The 17,377-nt window shown below is 49.7% G+C and overlaps 1 protein-coding gene across 9 annotated transcripts in view; it reads right to left on the bottom strand.

Moving 5' to 3' along the window:
* Positions 1-58: 58 nt before the first annotated feature.
* Positions 59-17,377, bottom strand: part of MYO18A (myosin XVIIIA) — a 104,747-nt gene continuing 87,428 nt past the window's right edge. For 4 of the 9 annotated variants that reach the window (XM_071219317.1, XM_053930662.1, XM_071219320.1 and 1 more), the window contains one exon: positions 12,754-14,096. In XM_071219317.1, coding sequence (XP_071075418.1) covers positions 13,952-14,096 — 145 coding nt within the window. In that variant the 3' untranslated portion in view covers positions 12,754-13,951. Of the gene's footprint in view, positions 216-12,753; positions 14,097-17,377 lie in introns of those variants that run through there. The other 5 variants (XM_053930658.1, XM_071219315.1, XM_071219316.1 and 2 more) reach the window with 2 other exon arrangements.

Below are 17,377 nucleotides of genomic sequence, written 5' to 3'. Positions count from 1 at the left end.
CCATGTGACCTCAATTTTTACAGACTTTAACCATCTAAATCAGCCCCACAGAATCCATTGCCCCAGGAGTCCTTGGGGGCCTTTATCCCCTTGGTGCACTGCACCCTTTCCTCTGGATTCTTTGTCTGGTTTTCATCCTCTCTCTGGTTCTGTGAAGATGCTCGGTTCCCCAGTCTCTCATTAAGGTGTATTGTCAGGTCCTTATGAAGATGGAGCTGTTATACCAGAGAGAAAGAGAGAGGCACACTCGCTTAGAAACCCTGTTCAGTGTTTGAATGTTAAATGTGCCATTTTATTATCATTAGGATTGCTCCCACTTAATGAAACGGCATTAGCACCAAGTCGGCTGGTCTCCTTGCACTAATTGCTTCGAAAGGGAGCAGGCTCATAACTACCCCAGGGTGGGAGGAACGGCGAGGGGTGTAAACAGGGACGTCAAGCAAGGCTTACTGCACCCGAGCGGGACAATCTCCAGACCGGGCCAGTCTGACCCAAGAGGAGGAGTGAAAGTACTCTGGGGAGGAGGAAGTGGGCACGGGGTGAGGGTGCGGAGGGTGGTGGTGGTGGTGGTCGTGAAAATGTTAGGAATTACTGAGCGGGGAAGAGTGGGAAATGGGAATGAGCGTGAAAATATTCCCAAAGGGAATACAACACAGAGGAAATTACTCTTCAACTGCCGTACAGGCCTAGGCTCGTGGATTAGCACTGATTTCTCCAGGGAATTATAAAAGCCAGCCAATCCCATCAATTCTATGACAAGACTGCTTTTCGGGTGCTCTCAGATGGTCTCCTGAACCTCATCCTCTGTGAAGGGGGAATAATAATAATCATCGTATCTGTAAAATGGGCAGAATGCTACAGCGTGGATGAGCTTTGAAGCCGTCATGCCAAGTGAAGTCAGCCAGACACGGAGAGGACGCATGTGGTATTCATAGAAGCAGGAAGTGGTACGGTTGTTTCCGGGGCCTGTGGGAGGGAAGGACGAGTGTTGCATGGACACAGAGTTTCCGTTTGGGAGGATAAAAAAGGTCCTGGAGATGGACGGTGAACTCTTTTACAGCGTCAGAGTTCAACACGTCACCAACACAAACATGGCTTAAGTGAATGTACTTAATGCCACTAAGCTTACATGTCGCTTAAAAATGGCTAAAATGGTGCATTTTATGTTATGTATATTTTACCACAATAAAAAAAGGGAATAATATCAACCAACTCTACAGGAGAGTGTGGTGATTGAGATCATTCATTCACCTATCCATTCAGTACACGAATACTTATTGAGCTTCTGCGGTGTGTCCTGTGTGAGGCGCTGTGGGTGCCTCCGTGAACAAAACAGGTGGAAATCTCTGCTCCTGTGGCACTCGCTGTCCACGGAGGGGAAGAAATGTAAACAATACGTATACATAAATTATATTGTGTGTTAGAAGGTGACAAATGTACTGTGAAAAGCAGAACAGGGTGAGGAAGATGGAGAATGTGGGGGGGCACTGCCTTTTCTCATGGTGGTCAAGGGAGCAGCGAGCAGGCTTGGGGGAGGAGGGGTGTGCCAGGCAGGTATCTGATGCATGTGAGACAACGTGATAAATTGTAAAGCAAGGTATTGCGTGTGTGAGAGAGAGAAAATGAGGCACGGAGAGGGATCCGTGTAAGACCCTGCCAGCTCCCAAGCGGGCCAAGTTGGGGGTGAAAAGGTGTCGGGCGCCTCTCCCTCTCATTCCACGCTTGCCCGCAGTCCCCCTGCCTCTGCCTCTGCCTGTCTCTGTCTGTGCCACCCCCCTCCCCCAGCCAGCTGCAGCAGCCCTTCCAAAATATCCAGTCTAATTCAGCTTGCTGGTGGCAGCTAAAGGAGGGGACCAATGTCTAGAGGAGGCTAAGAAAGGACAAGTGGGGGATGCTGACAAGCCCTGCCTGAGCTGGCTAGGGCCCTTCACAAATGAGCCGGTGTGTCCCAGAAACAGAGCACACGGAGGGGCTGGGCCAAGGGCGTGTGGGGCAGGATGGGTGTGCGTGGGAGGGGTGAGGCCAGGGAGGGGTGGAGAGAAGCAGGGATTGGCTAAGAAGATACTGGCAATGTGCGGACAAAAAGGCAGGTACGGACCTCTAGGAATGCTGCACACTCCCAGACCCAAAGGGAACGGGTCCGGAATGCCCAAGTGATAGAACTGAGCACTGCTTATTGGAGGTGAGACGGGGTCACGGAAGGGGAGAGGAGATGCAGAGAACAGAGTCTATGGGCATAGAGAAGAAGACAAGCCATTGTAAATGGGGTCGGAGGACACCTTGGGTTTAATAACACTGAAGGATTTGCCCAAACAGAACCGCCGGCATTATCTCCCTGCTTTCCTTCTGCCTGAGCGTGGCCAGGCGTCCCCTTTCAGGCAGACCCGACATATCTTCGAGATGGAAGAGAATGAAAATAAATGCGGCAGGCGGTAAGACCTCTGGAAGGGCAGCTGGGGTCTGTACAGGCTGCAGGGGAGAGATAAGGGCAGTGAAGAGAAAGAGGTCCTTCTGGTTGCCGCCCAGGCTAAAGAAAACAGAGGCAGGCTAAAAATAGATCGAGGGTAGGGAGGGAGGAGAGCCAGTCCAGAAAGGAAGGGAAAGCAGAGGCAATCGATGCTGTTGTGCCTGTGACCCAATTCTTCATTTCTCAGTCTCATCAAACTGAAAAATTAGGGGGCGATGGGGAAAAGGGAAAGACTGGTACAGAGCGAGGAAATCAGAGGAAAGTAATTTGAGTCTTAAGACCTAGGCAGTTGTGAGGTACAAATCAGTAATGAGGATGCAGAAAAGAGGAGGTATTTAGTGTAGTTAGTGCTAGTTAAACTGTCACCAGAGTTTGGCATCCCAGAACAGGCTTAAGAGCTTAAGCAGTGTGGGTGCTCAGACCATCTGAGAGCACTTAGAAGATGGTTCAGCTGTCCAGAAAGGTACAAGGGGGGCAACAAGAATGAGTTAGTCTGGGGACAGCAGGCTGGAGTGTGACTTGGTGTTTGTATTTTATTTCTCAGAAGAGTGATTAAAAAGAGTTTGGTGAGTGGATATTCTGTTTCACTGGTGGGCTTCTAGTGCAGCCAGAGTGGTTTAGGTTAGACGTCAGGATACCCATCCCACTAAGTAGATTTGTGAGACATTAAAACCTGTATATAAGCACACTTATGGTATTCTTTTCTTGGAAGTCCTTAAACATGAGAAGTTCATCTCTGTAGTCTTGCCTGAAGGCCAGGACCTCCCCACCAACTGCTGGAAGACTTCTGGCTAGAGAGGAGATGGAGGATTTTTATCACCCTGGAATGGATATCTGGGCCAGGGCCTTTGGCAGGGTTGATGACAGCACCTAAGCGTGGGAGAGAAGGGGACGCGCAAGGTGGGCTGGGTCTGCCAGACAGGGAGGAGCAACAGGGACCAGGGGCAGGGTTCTAACACGAAGGGCCCAATGGCATTTGCATAACTTTGAATAATGAATAAGCCCAGCTCTGGGGCTCTTAGTCAGCATGCTCATCTGCATCTTTATTAAGCTTTATAAATGATTCAGCTCCTTACCCCTTCCCCCCAGCCCCTGCCCAGCCTGCCCCAAGCATCAGGGTAGTTGATTGCTCATTATTTTAGACTAGATTTGTTTCACCAACATTCAGTGAGGCATGGAGCAGGGGACACAGGGAAGAGGAACGAATCCAAAGGCAGGCTGAGTGGAGGGGTAGGGGAGCGAATGGAAGCAGCAGCCGTGGGAAGCCAGGCAGCTGGCTGTGAGCTACGGACACGGGTATCACTCTCTAAAATACTCTGGGGGACAGCATTCTCAGGAGAGAAAGGTTTCTTAGATTCCCTGAAATGTGCTGGGTTCAAGTCCTACTCAATCCCTGGTTTCCCTTACGTCTGCTGCCAAACCCCTGCAGGCCCCTTGGTCAGCTCCAGCACAGCCGAGAGCCAGTTGAGCAGCCAAATGAGTACAGCCCGCAGGGAAGTTCTCATTTTTTTTCCTGAGGTAGGAATTTTGCTATTTTCACACAAAAGCAAAAAAAAAATCTTTTTGCTATGCTTGCAAGGCAAGAACAGGCACCAGGCATATTAGAGGAGAAAGAGATAGGAACAGGTGCACATGGCATGTGAATGTGTAAGGGAAAGGGATGCTCGTGTCCACAGAGAGTTCAAGCCCACCTTGAAAGAGGAGCCTAGAGAAGAGGGGCATCCAGGTAGGCATGCTAGTGCCAGCTGCTCTGGTTATCCGCTTGCTCTACTGGGTGGAGGCGGGGGAAGCATTGAAGAGCCTGGATGAGGGGGAGTTGGCAGGAAGCTGGGAGGGGGAAAGGTAGAGCATTTCTCAACCTTGGCTGCACATTAAAACCATCCAGTTAGCTCTAAAAAATTATATATATATATATATATATATATATATATATATATATATATATATATATATATATATATAGTGAGTACTTGAGCTCCATCCAAGGCCAATCAAATCAGAATCCCTGAGGGAGAAGGTCCTGGACACTATTTAACAAGTTCCTCAGTGTTGCCCTGGCCAGTGGCTCAATTGGTTGGAGTTTCGTCCCGTACACCAAAAGGTTGCAGGTTTGATTTCCAGTCAGGGCACATACCTAGGTTGTTGGTTCAATCCCCAGTTAGGGTGTGTACGGGAGGCAACAGATTGATGTTTCTCTTTCACACTGATATTTCTCTCTCCCTTTCTATCTAAAATCAATAAACATATCCTTGGGTGAGAATTAAAAAATTTTCCTCAGTGTTGTTTGGATACTGATTCAAACAAACTTATATATATATATATATATATATATATATATATATATATATAAAATTATTTATATATATACTATATATAAATTATTAATATATTATAAAATCAGGGAAATTTAAACATTGGCTTGATATTTGGTATTAAGGAGTTTCTGATAAATTTTTTAGGTGCAATGAGAGTATTGTGATTGCATTTTTTAAAACAGCTTTTATTTATTTTTAGAGAGAGGGGAAGGGAAGGAAAAAGAGAGGGAGAGAAACATCAATGTGTGTTTGCCTCTTGTGTGTCCCCTACTGGGGACCTGGCCCATAACCCAGGCATGTGCCCTGACTGGGAATCGAACCTGCAACCCTTTGGTTTGCAGGCTGGCATTCAATCCACTGAGCCACACCAGCCAGAGCTGATTACATTTTTAAAAGAGTAATTTTCTTTTCTTTGAAGAATAGATACTAAAGCATTTATTAATAAAGTGATGTATCCGGGGTCCGCTTCAAAATAATCCAGTGAAGGGGGAAGTGGACGGGGTGTGTGTAAAGCAAGATTTTCTCTGTGTTGATAATTGAAGGAGCTGCTTGATAGACAAAGCAGTTCATTATACTCTTCTTTTTACTTTTTGTATGCAAAACAAAACAAAAACAACAGCTCTTTTGAGTGTTTCTAATATGCGGCAGGGTGAGAATCACAGAACCAGGCACTCAGCAGGATGGGGGCACCATGGTACCTCTGTGAGCACACCCAGCTGCAAGGAGAAGAGCAGGTTTGTGGGACCCTAAACGTGAGGGGAGGCCCCGTCCCCCAGTGCCTTGGGCCTCAGGTGCAGCTGCTGGATACAGTATGTGGCAGTCAGAGATGCAATTCTGAGGGTCCAAGGGCTCTGCAGCCTTCTTCCCTGGCCAGCACAGCTTCTGGGGACTCAGGGCCCATATGCTCTGTGCACCATGCCAAGCAGCTGGACCAAGGCAAGCCGCCTGCCTGAGTCATCTAGAGCCAGCAATCAGCCTTGCTCCCTCTCAGTCCCTGATGTCTCCTGACTGACTTCACAGGAGCTGGACCTCTGTCTCAGCTGCCCACCCCCTCCCCCACTGCTGTCACCTCTGCTTCTCTGCCCTGTCACTCCCCCTATAGGCTCATCTCCCTCTGCCAGGGAACATTAGGCCAGCTGACTTCATCAAGGAGGTGAAAGGAGGCTGAACACAAGTCCACAGAAGTAGGGGCACCCAGGCACCCAGCCCCAGTGGTTGCTGGCAGAGCTGTCTGAGCTGCTGAGAGATTTGCTGGTAGCTTGATCTCGTTTGCATATCATTTCTTCAATGATCAAATTCAAATGAATCTCAAATTCTCAGTTTTATACTATCCCTGACTGGTTGGATCTTCTAACACTTGTCCCTGACATGGACCAACCATTCTCACATTTTCCTGCCCTTCCAGGTGAATGGTTCCCCACCCCCCAACACCCTACAACACTCAGCCACTTCCCTGCCCCCACCCCTGGGCACCAGCAGCTGGAGCATCATGCTCAGTTTGGGGCTCTATCTGTCTTCTCTGCTCCATTACCTTCCCCTGATGGCCTCTAGGGGCTGGGGAGGAGAGAGGGTTTAGAGGGGGTCTATTTAAGAGGTTTTTGGAATCTGTGCCTGCACATCACCCGCTGCCATGAGTTATTTCAGCGCCGATGTTTGTCTCGAGCTGATTATTCCAGCCCGAGAACAGGTGGAGCAGCCTGCGGTGGCTTATTCGTCAGCCAAGGCCATCTGTTCCCAACAAGCTGAGATTTGTAGCTGATTTCTACTGGGGAGCAAGGAGAGGGGGAGGGGAGGGAGATGAAGATCACCCCCAACCTCAGGGGATTTAATCCTCCCAGAACTTCCGTGATGCCTGAACCCCCAGACACCCGCTTCAGATACCCATACCTTCTCATGTTCTCAGAGAACTCAGTGGTCACTTGACTGTGTGAAACAGCAAAAATACTTTTTCCTTAAGGGACTAAACCTTCTTAGACAGAGTCAGGTATGGGAAACACAAATCCATCAGCCAGACACAAAGTCTGGTCATTGAGCCGTGTCCACCCTTACAGATCTTTTTTTTAAAAAGTATATAACCCTGCCACAAATACTCTAAATGACCTTCTTGGCAGTTGGCTTCTCCTCACCCTGATCCATCACCAGTCCCTTTACCAACACGAGTCATCTCACCTAAACCTGTCACCTGCAGGGCACCAGGCTACAGGAGAGGGCAACGTCTAGATGCTATTCTCTTCTCCCTGCTGCTTCTCTCCCCGAAATACCCTGTTCAAGTTCCACCCTCCAATCTGTTCCTCTTCCAGCTTCCACTCTCAGCCATGCCAAGAGATGGCCTGCTGCTTTAAGAACGGCTTTCCCTGAGCGAGGGATCTAAGCAGTTTCTCAGCAGCTTCGCCACATGGTTTTCCCCCCACCGCTACTCTTCCTATATATGGAATACCAGGAAGAAGCTACTCTTATAGTCACACTATAGGACAATTTAGGACCTTCCTTCGTGTTTGGCACAGACACACATCTATACTGCCTTTTAAAAAATGCATGAAAATTGTATATTTTAAGCACCGATACTTCATCTATAGCTCCCCATGCCCAAATAAAACTATAATATTCAGAGGTCCCTTCTCCTATGTATTTACCTGTCTTCACAGGTACTTTTGTCATGCGTACGTGTTCCCTTAAGAACTCATTCACAGAGCTGTAAGACTGCCTCACTTTCTAGTTGGTTCTCTAGGCTTATGTTGCCAGTTCCTGGGAGCAGAAGCTCCCTTTCTACTGTAACAGCCTGCCCAGTGGCTCAGTATGTGGTCTAGAAAGAATAGCCCCACAGATGAGCTCCAGGACCCTCAAAGGCAGGCCATGAGGCCTGCAGAACATTCCGGAGCAGCGTCACTCACTAGGGTCATTCTCCCTTGCTTTGCAGAGGAAGATATTCCTGTGCAAGAATGCCAGCCTGCAACCAATCCCTGTCCTGTAAGAAATGTGACCCACGAGGCCTGTTTCTCCCTCTACAATTTTGTATCTGCCTGGTTACCAGTCTTTCAAAGACCTAACGTTTCTGAAACTGTTGGCTGCATCTTCCCTATACCAGGATTTTTTTAAACGGCCCCCTCCTTCTTTGTATTCTGCACTTGCAAATTCCCTAGTGTCCTCTCTTCCCCAAATCCATTTGCTTCTTTTCCTAATCTAGTCAGATCATAGATGTGGCACAGAACATATCAAAATTTATTAAAATGTGGAAACTCTTTGACTCTTAAGCCACCTCAAATATAATTTGCCTGAATAGTGTCAAAACTCAATATCCTTTTTGAGGTTTTTTTGGTAAAACTGTCATAGCTGACTTTTGATATCTAGAGCAAATTCCATCTGCACATTTAAGTATTCCACTGGGAGATTTGTGTCACTGACTTCAATCGCAAAGCACACATCCTTTTAGAATCTCCCTTAAGTATATGACCCATTACTGGCGTTTACACTACAGAAGACTCAATTTCTCTGTAAAATTTCTTCTAAACAAATCTAGCATTCTTGTTAACTCCAAAATGGCTTATTGCTCTGGAAATCACTCCTCCCAGATCAAATCCCAGAGAATGGTCTGGATAGTTGGGTTGTACTGTAATGAAATTAGACTGAAGTGAATATAGCTTAAAATATGCATTCTGGGCCACGTGGAACTGTTATTCATACTGCTGGCACCGTGTGTGTGAAGCACGAATGTGATAATGTATGGAGGATGCTCTGAAATTGTAAGGAGCAACACAAATGCGAGGTTGACATTTTCCCCTAAAATTGCCAAGAAGTGTTTCCTTTTAAGGCCGGGCGTTGGTGGATATCAGGCACACAGCTCTTTGAGAGGAGGATGATGACAATGACTCTTGGCTTTCTTGCCTGCCGCTTCATCCTCTGACAAGGCCAGAAGAGCTCAGGGTTGCCTGGCCAGTGGCTGGAACCAAGCTGAAAACCCTGCTAAGACAGACGTTATTTCCTCATGGGGACAAGGACACTTCAAAGTTGTGATAAAGGTTAAATGAGATTATGTAGGCAATGTGCATAAATACTGCGGACATTGTAAGTGCTCAAACTAATGGGAACTATTTGGTTTTTATCATCATCTTTATCCCGCATATCACCATTGACAGGCTGGGAAGCCCCAGTCATCACATGATAGTTCCAGGGGCCCTTAAAAGAGCCGGAAAGAGTATATTGTTGGGTTGCTGAGCGAAGAGAGGTGTCCTCATATTTCCGAAATCCTTAAAGCGCAACAACGTCGGGCTTCGCCTAGTCAATTGCTTTTGAATCTTTAAAGAGGCGTGGCTTCCTGGAAGGGCGGGAGGAACCTCCAGGAGCGGGCGGAGCCAGAGGCCCAGCGCTCCAAAGGCCCAAGTCATGCAAATAAGATATGACTATGCTAATGTACCCCCGTTTCCCAGTCAATGGGAGGACGCCTACCTCCACAGGCAGAGCCCTAGAATTAAAAGGAGCAGACGACGACCACGCGGAGGCGCAATCCGGCTGCTGGACTGAATCAAACCCGACAGACCTCGCGCCGGTAGAGGACGTCCCTCCGCCAGCACCCGGGTCTTGCGGTCTTCTTAACACCACCTTTCCTCCCTCCGTTCGTCACCAAGGGTATTGAAGGGCTAGGGATGTTGGCAGCAATGAGGAGGCTCCTTCCAAACTTAGGAGCCAAACGGTTCTTGTTGGCAGTATCACCTTGTTTCACAGATGGGGAAACTAAGGCCCAAGAGGTTAAGTCCCTTCTCCAAGATGTCAGTACTAGCGACAGAAGCACTCAGTTTAGCAGGTTTTATTGGTTTGTTTTGTTTTGTTTTCACTTTCACACACGTGTAGTGAAAACAAAACGTGATGCACGTGGACCCCACTCTGTAGGTGAAAAAACAACCGCCCCAAATGAGGCAAAACTTAGTACTTTACCAAGCAAGTCTGGGAGTGCCCACCCCCCCCCCCCCCCCGCCCGAGGCTGGAGGAATTAGAAAAGAATACATCCTTGGGAAGGATGAAAGGAGTCGGGGTGGCAGCCAGTAGCAGTAAGAAGCAAGGACAAATGATCACAGACTGATCCGGAATGTGTTGCTATGAAGGTGATGAAGTGTTCCAGCTTCTCTGAGAACCAGCTCAGAGGAAATGAAACGGGAACAGAAAGGATTAGGGTTAGATTTAAGGCAGCACTTTCTCCCAGGGATGATAATGGGGCCTTTTATTCGGTGACCAAGGAAGGATGTGGACTGGGTCACCCTTCTTCCTCCCACTTCTGAGGCCTCTGGGAATCCATCTCCTTCCACTCCCACTCAGGCCTGCTTGGAGGTTAGGAATGAGCAATTTACTTTGAAAAGTTCCCACCATTCAGGTAGGAGATCCTTCTCCTGGAAGGGCCTCCTGGGCTCTTTGCTAAGGGTGAGGACGGCAGACACGCTGGCCCCGGGGCCCTGTGGGGAGAAGCAGCAGTCATGGCATCTCTCGCAATGCGCTCCCTGCCAAATTGATTCAAATTGGCTTGGATATGAACATATGATTAAAGGAGCAGTGTGATTCATTTATCAGGAGAGATTAAAGAGCAGCATCTGCGCAGCCTAGCTGGGGGACAATTAAGGAGCAAATCGCTAAGTGTCTGTGCCACCAGGCATAGGGGCGGGGCATGGGGGGAAGGACAACTGGTATAATTTGCCAAGAGGACACAGGACAAAAGGGGGTAGCCTGGGAGTCACTTTGTGCTGCTGTGGTCTCAGGGCACAGACTGGGCACCACGGGAACATCATGGGGCTTTTGTCCTCGCCTGTGCTTCTTATCCAAGAGTCAGAGCAATCCCAAGGGCTGAGATTAGAAAGGAGGTGGCTTTGAGCTTGGCGCAGGGACAGATTTGCTCTCAGTTTTGTGGGAATCACATCTCAGGGACTAGAGCTACTTCGAGCGTACAGGTGACGGCAGGCACACCCAAAATGAAGATGGGCTTTGAGGGTCCTGCAGGCCCCTAGACTCTCCAGGGAAATTGGTGCCGAGGGGATCGCTTCCTTCCCAGCCTGGAGCCCAGCAGCCTGGCTGAGCTCTGCTGCAGCTTGGAGAAGCGCTGGCCATGTGAGGCACTGTGAGGCACTGTTCGGCTTCCCTGGACAGCCTGTGGAGTTTCCTACCACCACCTCTTTCCTCACCTCAGAGCCTCTGCTTAAGCTCTTCTTTCTTCCCAGCACACCTGCCCCAGCGACAGCTACCAGTGGAAATGCTATCCTTTCTTCATACCCTAGCTCAAAATACCACCTCCTTTTAGAAGACTCCCCAGCTGTCTCCCCTCCTCAGTGTCTCTCCTCATAATACACCCAAAGCAACTTTTTTGTCCTATGTAATTATTTCCACACAGGTCTGCCCTAATCCCTATCCATGAGCCCCTGGAGAACAAACGCTGTGACTTAGTACCCCCTACTCACCCAAGGCTTGCACACGTTAGTAGGTACAGTACACAGTCTGTGCCTAACTTCACCAGAATATCCACCTTATGAAAGGAAGGCCCTCATCCATCTCCAGCACTTAGGAGAGTGCCTAGCCCATAGCAGGTAGATATGACATATTTGTTGAGTGGATAAATAATATAATTGATTGTTGCCCTAGCTGGTGTCACTCGGTGGGTTGAGCACCAGCCTGTGAACTGAAAGGTTGCCGGTTCAATTCCCTGTCAGGACACATGGCTGGGTTGGGGGCCAGGTCCCCAGTTGGGGGCATGTGAGAGGCAACCGATTGATGTTTCTTTCCCTTTCTCCCTCCCTTGCCTCTCTCTAAAATATAAAATAAAATCTTTAAAAAATTGACTGTTGAGTGGATGAATAAACGAATAATGTAAGTTTTTTGACTTGAACTCAGCCCTCTGCCCCAGGCCAGGCTACTGGAGATTTATGTTGGATTTCCCAGTTTACCAGAGGCCCAAGTCCATGTGGTTGAACAGAGTGAGTTGGGACCTTGTCTGCAGGTAGTAGGGACTTTGTCATACTAGGTCCTGAAAACAGAACACACACCAAGATATTTGAAAGCAGGAGTAAAAGATGTGAGCGACAGAACTGAACATGAGGAACCAGTAAAAAAAAAAAAAAAAAAAGTACCTTCACTTTTACCACCTTCCCTGTTCAACCTTGGGGGCAAGTGGAGAGAGGCAGTCTTAAGTTTTGGATGGATCAATTTTACACTTCTCTCACACTCATTTTGGGGGTGACTTTTCTCCCTCCTTCCTTTTCTTGATCCTTTCTGGGGAGCCAGAACCTCAGCATTAGCGAGAGCTGTCTGATATTCCTCTTTGCTCAAACCAGGAAGCCCAATCGACCAGCTGTAAACCTGTCACATACGCAGGGATTAAAACTGGTCACATTACAGAAGGTAGAGGAGGAGGAGTGAGTCATTTGTTTCTAGTCCCTCTGCATGAACTGCTTCTTGGCTTCAGTGAGGGGACCAAGTGTGGACTGGGGACAGAAGGCCAGCACTCCCAGCCTGTTCAAATTGCCCCATGGTCACTGGGGCTAGGGGCTAGAGAGTTCTGTCGAATTTTGATCAAAAAGTCTTTGGAATGACCAAAATGAAACTTTAAACAATTCTAATACAAAGGACTTGCATCCCTTAATAACAGCAAAAAGAGCAGATAGGACTTGCAGAGGCAACTGGTGAGATTTAACAGAGGGACCTCAGCCTTTCAAGTAGAGGCCAGGGGTGGATGAGGCCTGGTAGCTGTGCCAACCTGAGTTACAATCCATAGGCTCTTAAATTTAAAGGCAGGACTTGTGTCTCCTTTGACCAGCCCTCTCCCCGCACTGCCTCTGCCTGCCCCAAATGACCTGACAAAGCTCTCTGATTGGCTGTGGTCTGATGTGTGAGCAAATCAGGGTGATTCTCCCAGGTCTCGACCAGAAGTCTGAGTCTGCTCCCTTACGGCCACCCTGGACTTTATCTCAGCCTGAAGGAAGAGGCAGGAAAACTGGCAGAGCCAGGAGGAAAAGGACGTTTATTTCCATACATCAGGTAATCAGGGAAGAGAGAGCACAGCCCAATGAGTACAAACCGATGGCAGGAGAGGAGAGGGAGCAGCAGATGGGAGCGGCACCAGGCACTGCCCTTGGGCCCCCAAGTCTGGTGGTGTTGGAGGGATGACCTTTAGGGTTGGGACTGGGGCTGTCAGGCCACATGTTACCATGTCTAGGATAGGATGGGGTGGGGCAGGGGGATTGGAAGAAGAGAATGAATCAGGCTCAGGACACTGGGTAGGGACAAGTGTCTGATACATTTTAGTGCTGACCAAAACTTGCATCTTTAGGTTTTCTGATCACAAGTCCTCGACTCAAGGCCTTCCCTCTCAAGTTGAGCTTATGGTTGAGGGAACTTAGGCATTGAGACAAAGGGACAAAGGCATTGCTTGGATAAACCCCAAATTGGCGTAGGTGGAATGGGTTTACTTTTAAATAGGTCATTGCCTGAACACGCTGTTGAGCCAAAGAGGGGTAGGGGCTGGATGTTCCGTCTGTGTAAGGCTTGCTCAGCCCAAACCCAGAAGCACCTGGACCAGCTCTGCTTACCCTTCTCCCCAGCTGCACAGAGAAAGGGCTGCTCTCTGAAGAGTGAACATGGAGATGAAATTCCCCTAGTCATTCTGGGGCCCCAGCTGCCACCGCAGCCCCCTCCCACTCTCAGGGATGCAGCTGTGATGGAGAGGTTGGGTGTTTAAATTAAAAAGTAAAAAGACAGCAGGCACTGAGAAGAAAAAGCCCTCACCCCAAGCGGGGGGAAGGAATTGCTGTTCCAGCCCCCAAATCCTCCCCCATGGACCCAGCAACCTAGAATGTCCCAGTAGGCAATCTGTCCACCGTCCCTGAGCAGAGGGCTGAGATGGAGGTCAACTTGCTGGCTCCATGCAGTGCTAAAGCCACTTGCCACTGCCCACAGTGGCCCAAGGTCAAAGCCAAGAGTGTGGCATTTTGGAGGCAGAAGGAGCAAAGAGTTCTCTTATTAGAAACTCCTCTTCCTCCACCTCTTCCACATGAGGACATCAGACCCCACAGCCTGGATAGCGCCCTGACCCAAGAGAGTCAGCTGTTTCTCCTGCAGATCAGCAGTCCGGTGGGGAGACTGGTGCCCGGCTCTTTCCTGGGAGAGGCGCCGGGGCATCGGTAGCCCATGGGGTGGGAGGCTAGGCGTTGGTCTCCGTTGGCTTGGCTTCTGTGTCACTGTCACTCAGAGAGCTGTGGGAGTGTTGGGGCCTGGAGGTGCTGTCAACAGGGTCGTGCTCTTCATCTGACCGGTCGGGGGCAAGGGACTTCCAGTAGCTGGTGGGGCTGCAGGGAGAGAGGAGTGAGGTCAGGGAGCAATGACATTCTTAATCTTCAGCACCAAAGCCTCTAGTCCCGGGGAGGCCCCCAAAGACCGGTCGTAGCTTCCCCCAAAGCCACAGATTGAGAAGCAAAGACCTTCCTTGCCTTCCCCAGAAGATATTCACAGCAGCCAGAGAAAGGAACTCGTCGTCTTGTCTCTGAAAACTTGGAAAACTACGAGGAGAGCGATGCTGTAGCACAGTGCATGGGTCTCAGACTTAAATCCGCGTAAGAATCGGCTGCAGATTCCTGGGCCCTTCCCCTGAGAAATTTTGCTTGCTAGCTCTTGGGTGGGACTCGGGAATTCTGCATTTTCAACTCCCTTTCCAGAAGGTTCTGACGCAGGCTGCCCTCAGACCGCCACACTCATGGGGAGACCGAAGGCCTGGTGATTACATGCCTACGACTTGTCTAAGGTGAAGTTACTCCTAAAAAGATTCCAAGAAGGAGCGCCCTTCCCCATGGAATACTCCCAGATACAAATGCTTTCTCCCGATCGGGTTTTCCTAAATTCTGTGATAATTTCTGCCCTTGACCATGGAATCATCTACTTACCTCACGGAATGGAGACTCAGGCTGTAGAAGCTAGCAAGACCTTTGTTTCAGGGTGGCATACCTTTTCTTGGTACCATAACCCAACCTCAGCGAGTTTTCATCAGGCTATCGGGAGCCTCCAGCCACCCCTCCCCACCCCGATGCGCAGCAGCATCACCCCTGCAGGGAGCAGGCTAAGGCAGCAAGCAAGCAGGGAGTCCCACCTTCCAGACCCAGTCTCTTCTTTCCTCTCTTTCCCCAACTCCCCCCCCCCACCCACTGCCTCTGGCAGTTCAAGAGCACTGTAATTTCAACACTCTTGGAGAAAATGCGGCCTGGGGTGCCTGCACTTCTACCAGTGCCCTGCACCCAGTAGGTCCCTGCCCAGTGATTCCAGGGACACAGCCCTGCTTCCAGGTCCTAGAGCACTTCCACTGGGATAAACGGGAATTCTAGTATCTCTCCACCTACAGTTCTGAGAATCTGAGGAGGGCCCTTGTTTACTAGCCCTTCCAAAGTTCTGTCCCCAAACCAAAAGAGGAAGACACAGTGCTGCATGAAGGAATTACATTTTGTGGTGGAGAAAGGATTCAGTCATGGGGTCCTTCCTGCATGAGACGCCCTCCTAGGCACCCTGGGTACGCTGCCTGATCTTCACAGTAACTATGACATGTCAGGAGTTAGCTGGGTCAAAGCGATGGAGCATCTTGCCCAAGGTCACACAGCCAGTATGTAAATTTGAACCTGGGACTCTTAGACCTCAAAGCCTTTTGATGACTCTACCTCACTGCCAGCTTGGGTGTCCTGAGGAGAAAGCAAGACTAACCCTGAATTCTCCCCACTGGTCTGGGCGATAGTCTGGGGTGTGTGCAAAGACAGGTCTGTCTCTCTCTCTCTCTCTTTCCACCCCCCCTCCCACCCCGGGGAGAAGGAACAGCCTGATAAAAAACATGTTCAATTATGCAAAATGGTTCAGGAATGGGGCAGTCTGGTTAATAGTTATCGTATTTCTCATGAATGAATTACCATTTTTAAAGGAACCAGAATAGCACAAAACACATTTAATACAAACTAAACTGAACATAAATGAGTCTTACGCTGATGGGCCAAAGGCACTTAAGGACTCTGGGGTGTCTTGGGGACAAAATTATAAAGCCCAGCGATGACTATGCAACATAGAAAAAATTGGGGTTATTTTAGCTTTGGGGTTGTTTGAATTCTAAATTAGTGGGAGCCTGGTTTTATTTTTATTTTTTTAGACAATTTCTCGGCATCCAATGCTAAGGTCTGCCATTAGGCAAAGGAAGGACTGGTTTTGTGGAAAGACAGTGCGGTTATTTTATGGGCAGGGGTTGGTGAGGCAGACAGCAGGGCTGATACCCAGATGCAGACCGGGTGCTGCGAGAGAGCCTGGGGTGCACCCTTCCATTTTCTCCCCTCTTCTCAGAGTGGCGCTGCAGCCCCTGCTCCCACATCCTGTGCTGGCCAGGCAGACCCACGGATAAGTGACAGCCTGGTTTCAACACTTTTCCATCTGATCGCTGGGCAGGGACCGAGGCAGTGGGCAGGGGGTAACTCCGTGCCTCTCTTCCCTGCTCTGTGGAGCCATGAGATCCCCTCGCTCCTGCCTTGGGTGCTCTTTAGCCAGTCTCGTGGCTGGTACCACCACAGGTGTCGGAGAGCCAACAGCCCTCCCCAGGGCAAGAGTCAGGGCTGGCAATTTGAACATTTTAACCAAACTGTTTAAAAAGCTTTCTTCTCCACAAGCCACTGTCTCCTGCTCAGCGCTGTCACAAACAATTTGGTATATAAGCTAATTCCTGCTGGATGAGCCCAGGGTGGCAGCCCCCTCCCCTTGCCTTAGCTACGGATGCATTCATGTTGTGAATTCTCGCTGGTCCCCATCACCAGATGGGAAGCTGAGCCTCCACTCTGCCCTCGCCCCCACTCTTGGCAGTTTATCCATCCAAAGCCAGTCCATGCTGAGTCCAACTAGGTCCTCCCTCCCCTGCTCTTGTCTTGCCGGCTCTGCATTGGCTGGCTAGCTCCTGGCTGGGTGCCCACTCTCCCCGCAGTGAATACAATCCTCCTCAGAGGTGGTGGCGTGTAGGGTTTCAGGACTACTCCTGTTTTCCTGGTGGACAAGAGGAACTGTGCTGGCGGCTGGGGGAAAAAACAGCTTTGTTTGTTTTTGTTGGCTGTGGAGTCCAGGGTGATGATGGGCTGAGGGTCCTGGAGTCTGAAATCTACCAGTTGTCAGTATGGAATGGCCTGGCTAGGTCCGGGGCGCCCTCTTCATGTAGGGGTGCAATGCTCAGAAGGCCCTGGCCCTCTTTGCTCTCCTAACCTCCCCCCATGGTCTAGCAACTGACTTCCTGCGCTGGGCAGCAGGGCACAGGGCAGGGCTGCTAAGGGGAAGGCTGAGATGGGTAGGCACATGTCATTACTCCTGTCCTCTCATTGTGGAGCTGACACGGCTCCCTAGCGCCACCGAGATGCTTCCTGGTCTTCTCAGAGCACCTGCAACCATCTGCCACATGGGGGAAGCGACAGAGCAGTGCTGAGACCAAGGGCTTGATTTCCCAGCAGTTCAGCGCCCAAGGAATCAGTGTTGGCCGTGAGCTTGGTTTGGGTTCAAGTTCCATCTTCCCCATCCCATCCCCCACTAATCTCATCCCATCACCCATCTCCAAACAGCTTTGGGTACCCTT

This window comes from Desmodus rotundus, chromosome 9 (genome assembly GCF_022682495.2).
Source record: "Desmodus rotundus isolate HL8 chromosome 9, HLdesRot8A.1, whole genome shotgun sequence".
Taxonomy (NCBI): domain Eukaryota; kingdom Metazoa; phylum Chordata; class Mammalia; order Chiroptera; family Phyllostomidae; genus Desmodus; species Desmodus rotundus.
The sequence above is the reverse complement of the archived record's forward strand: the minus strand, read 5'-3'. Positions and strand labels throughout refer to the sequence as shown.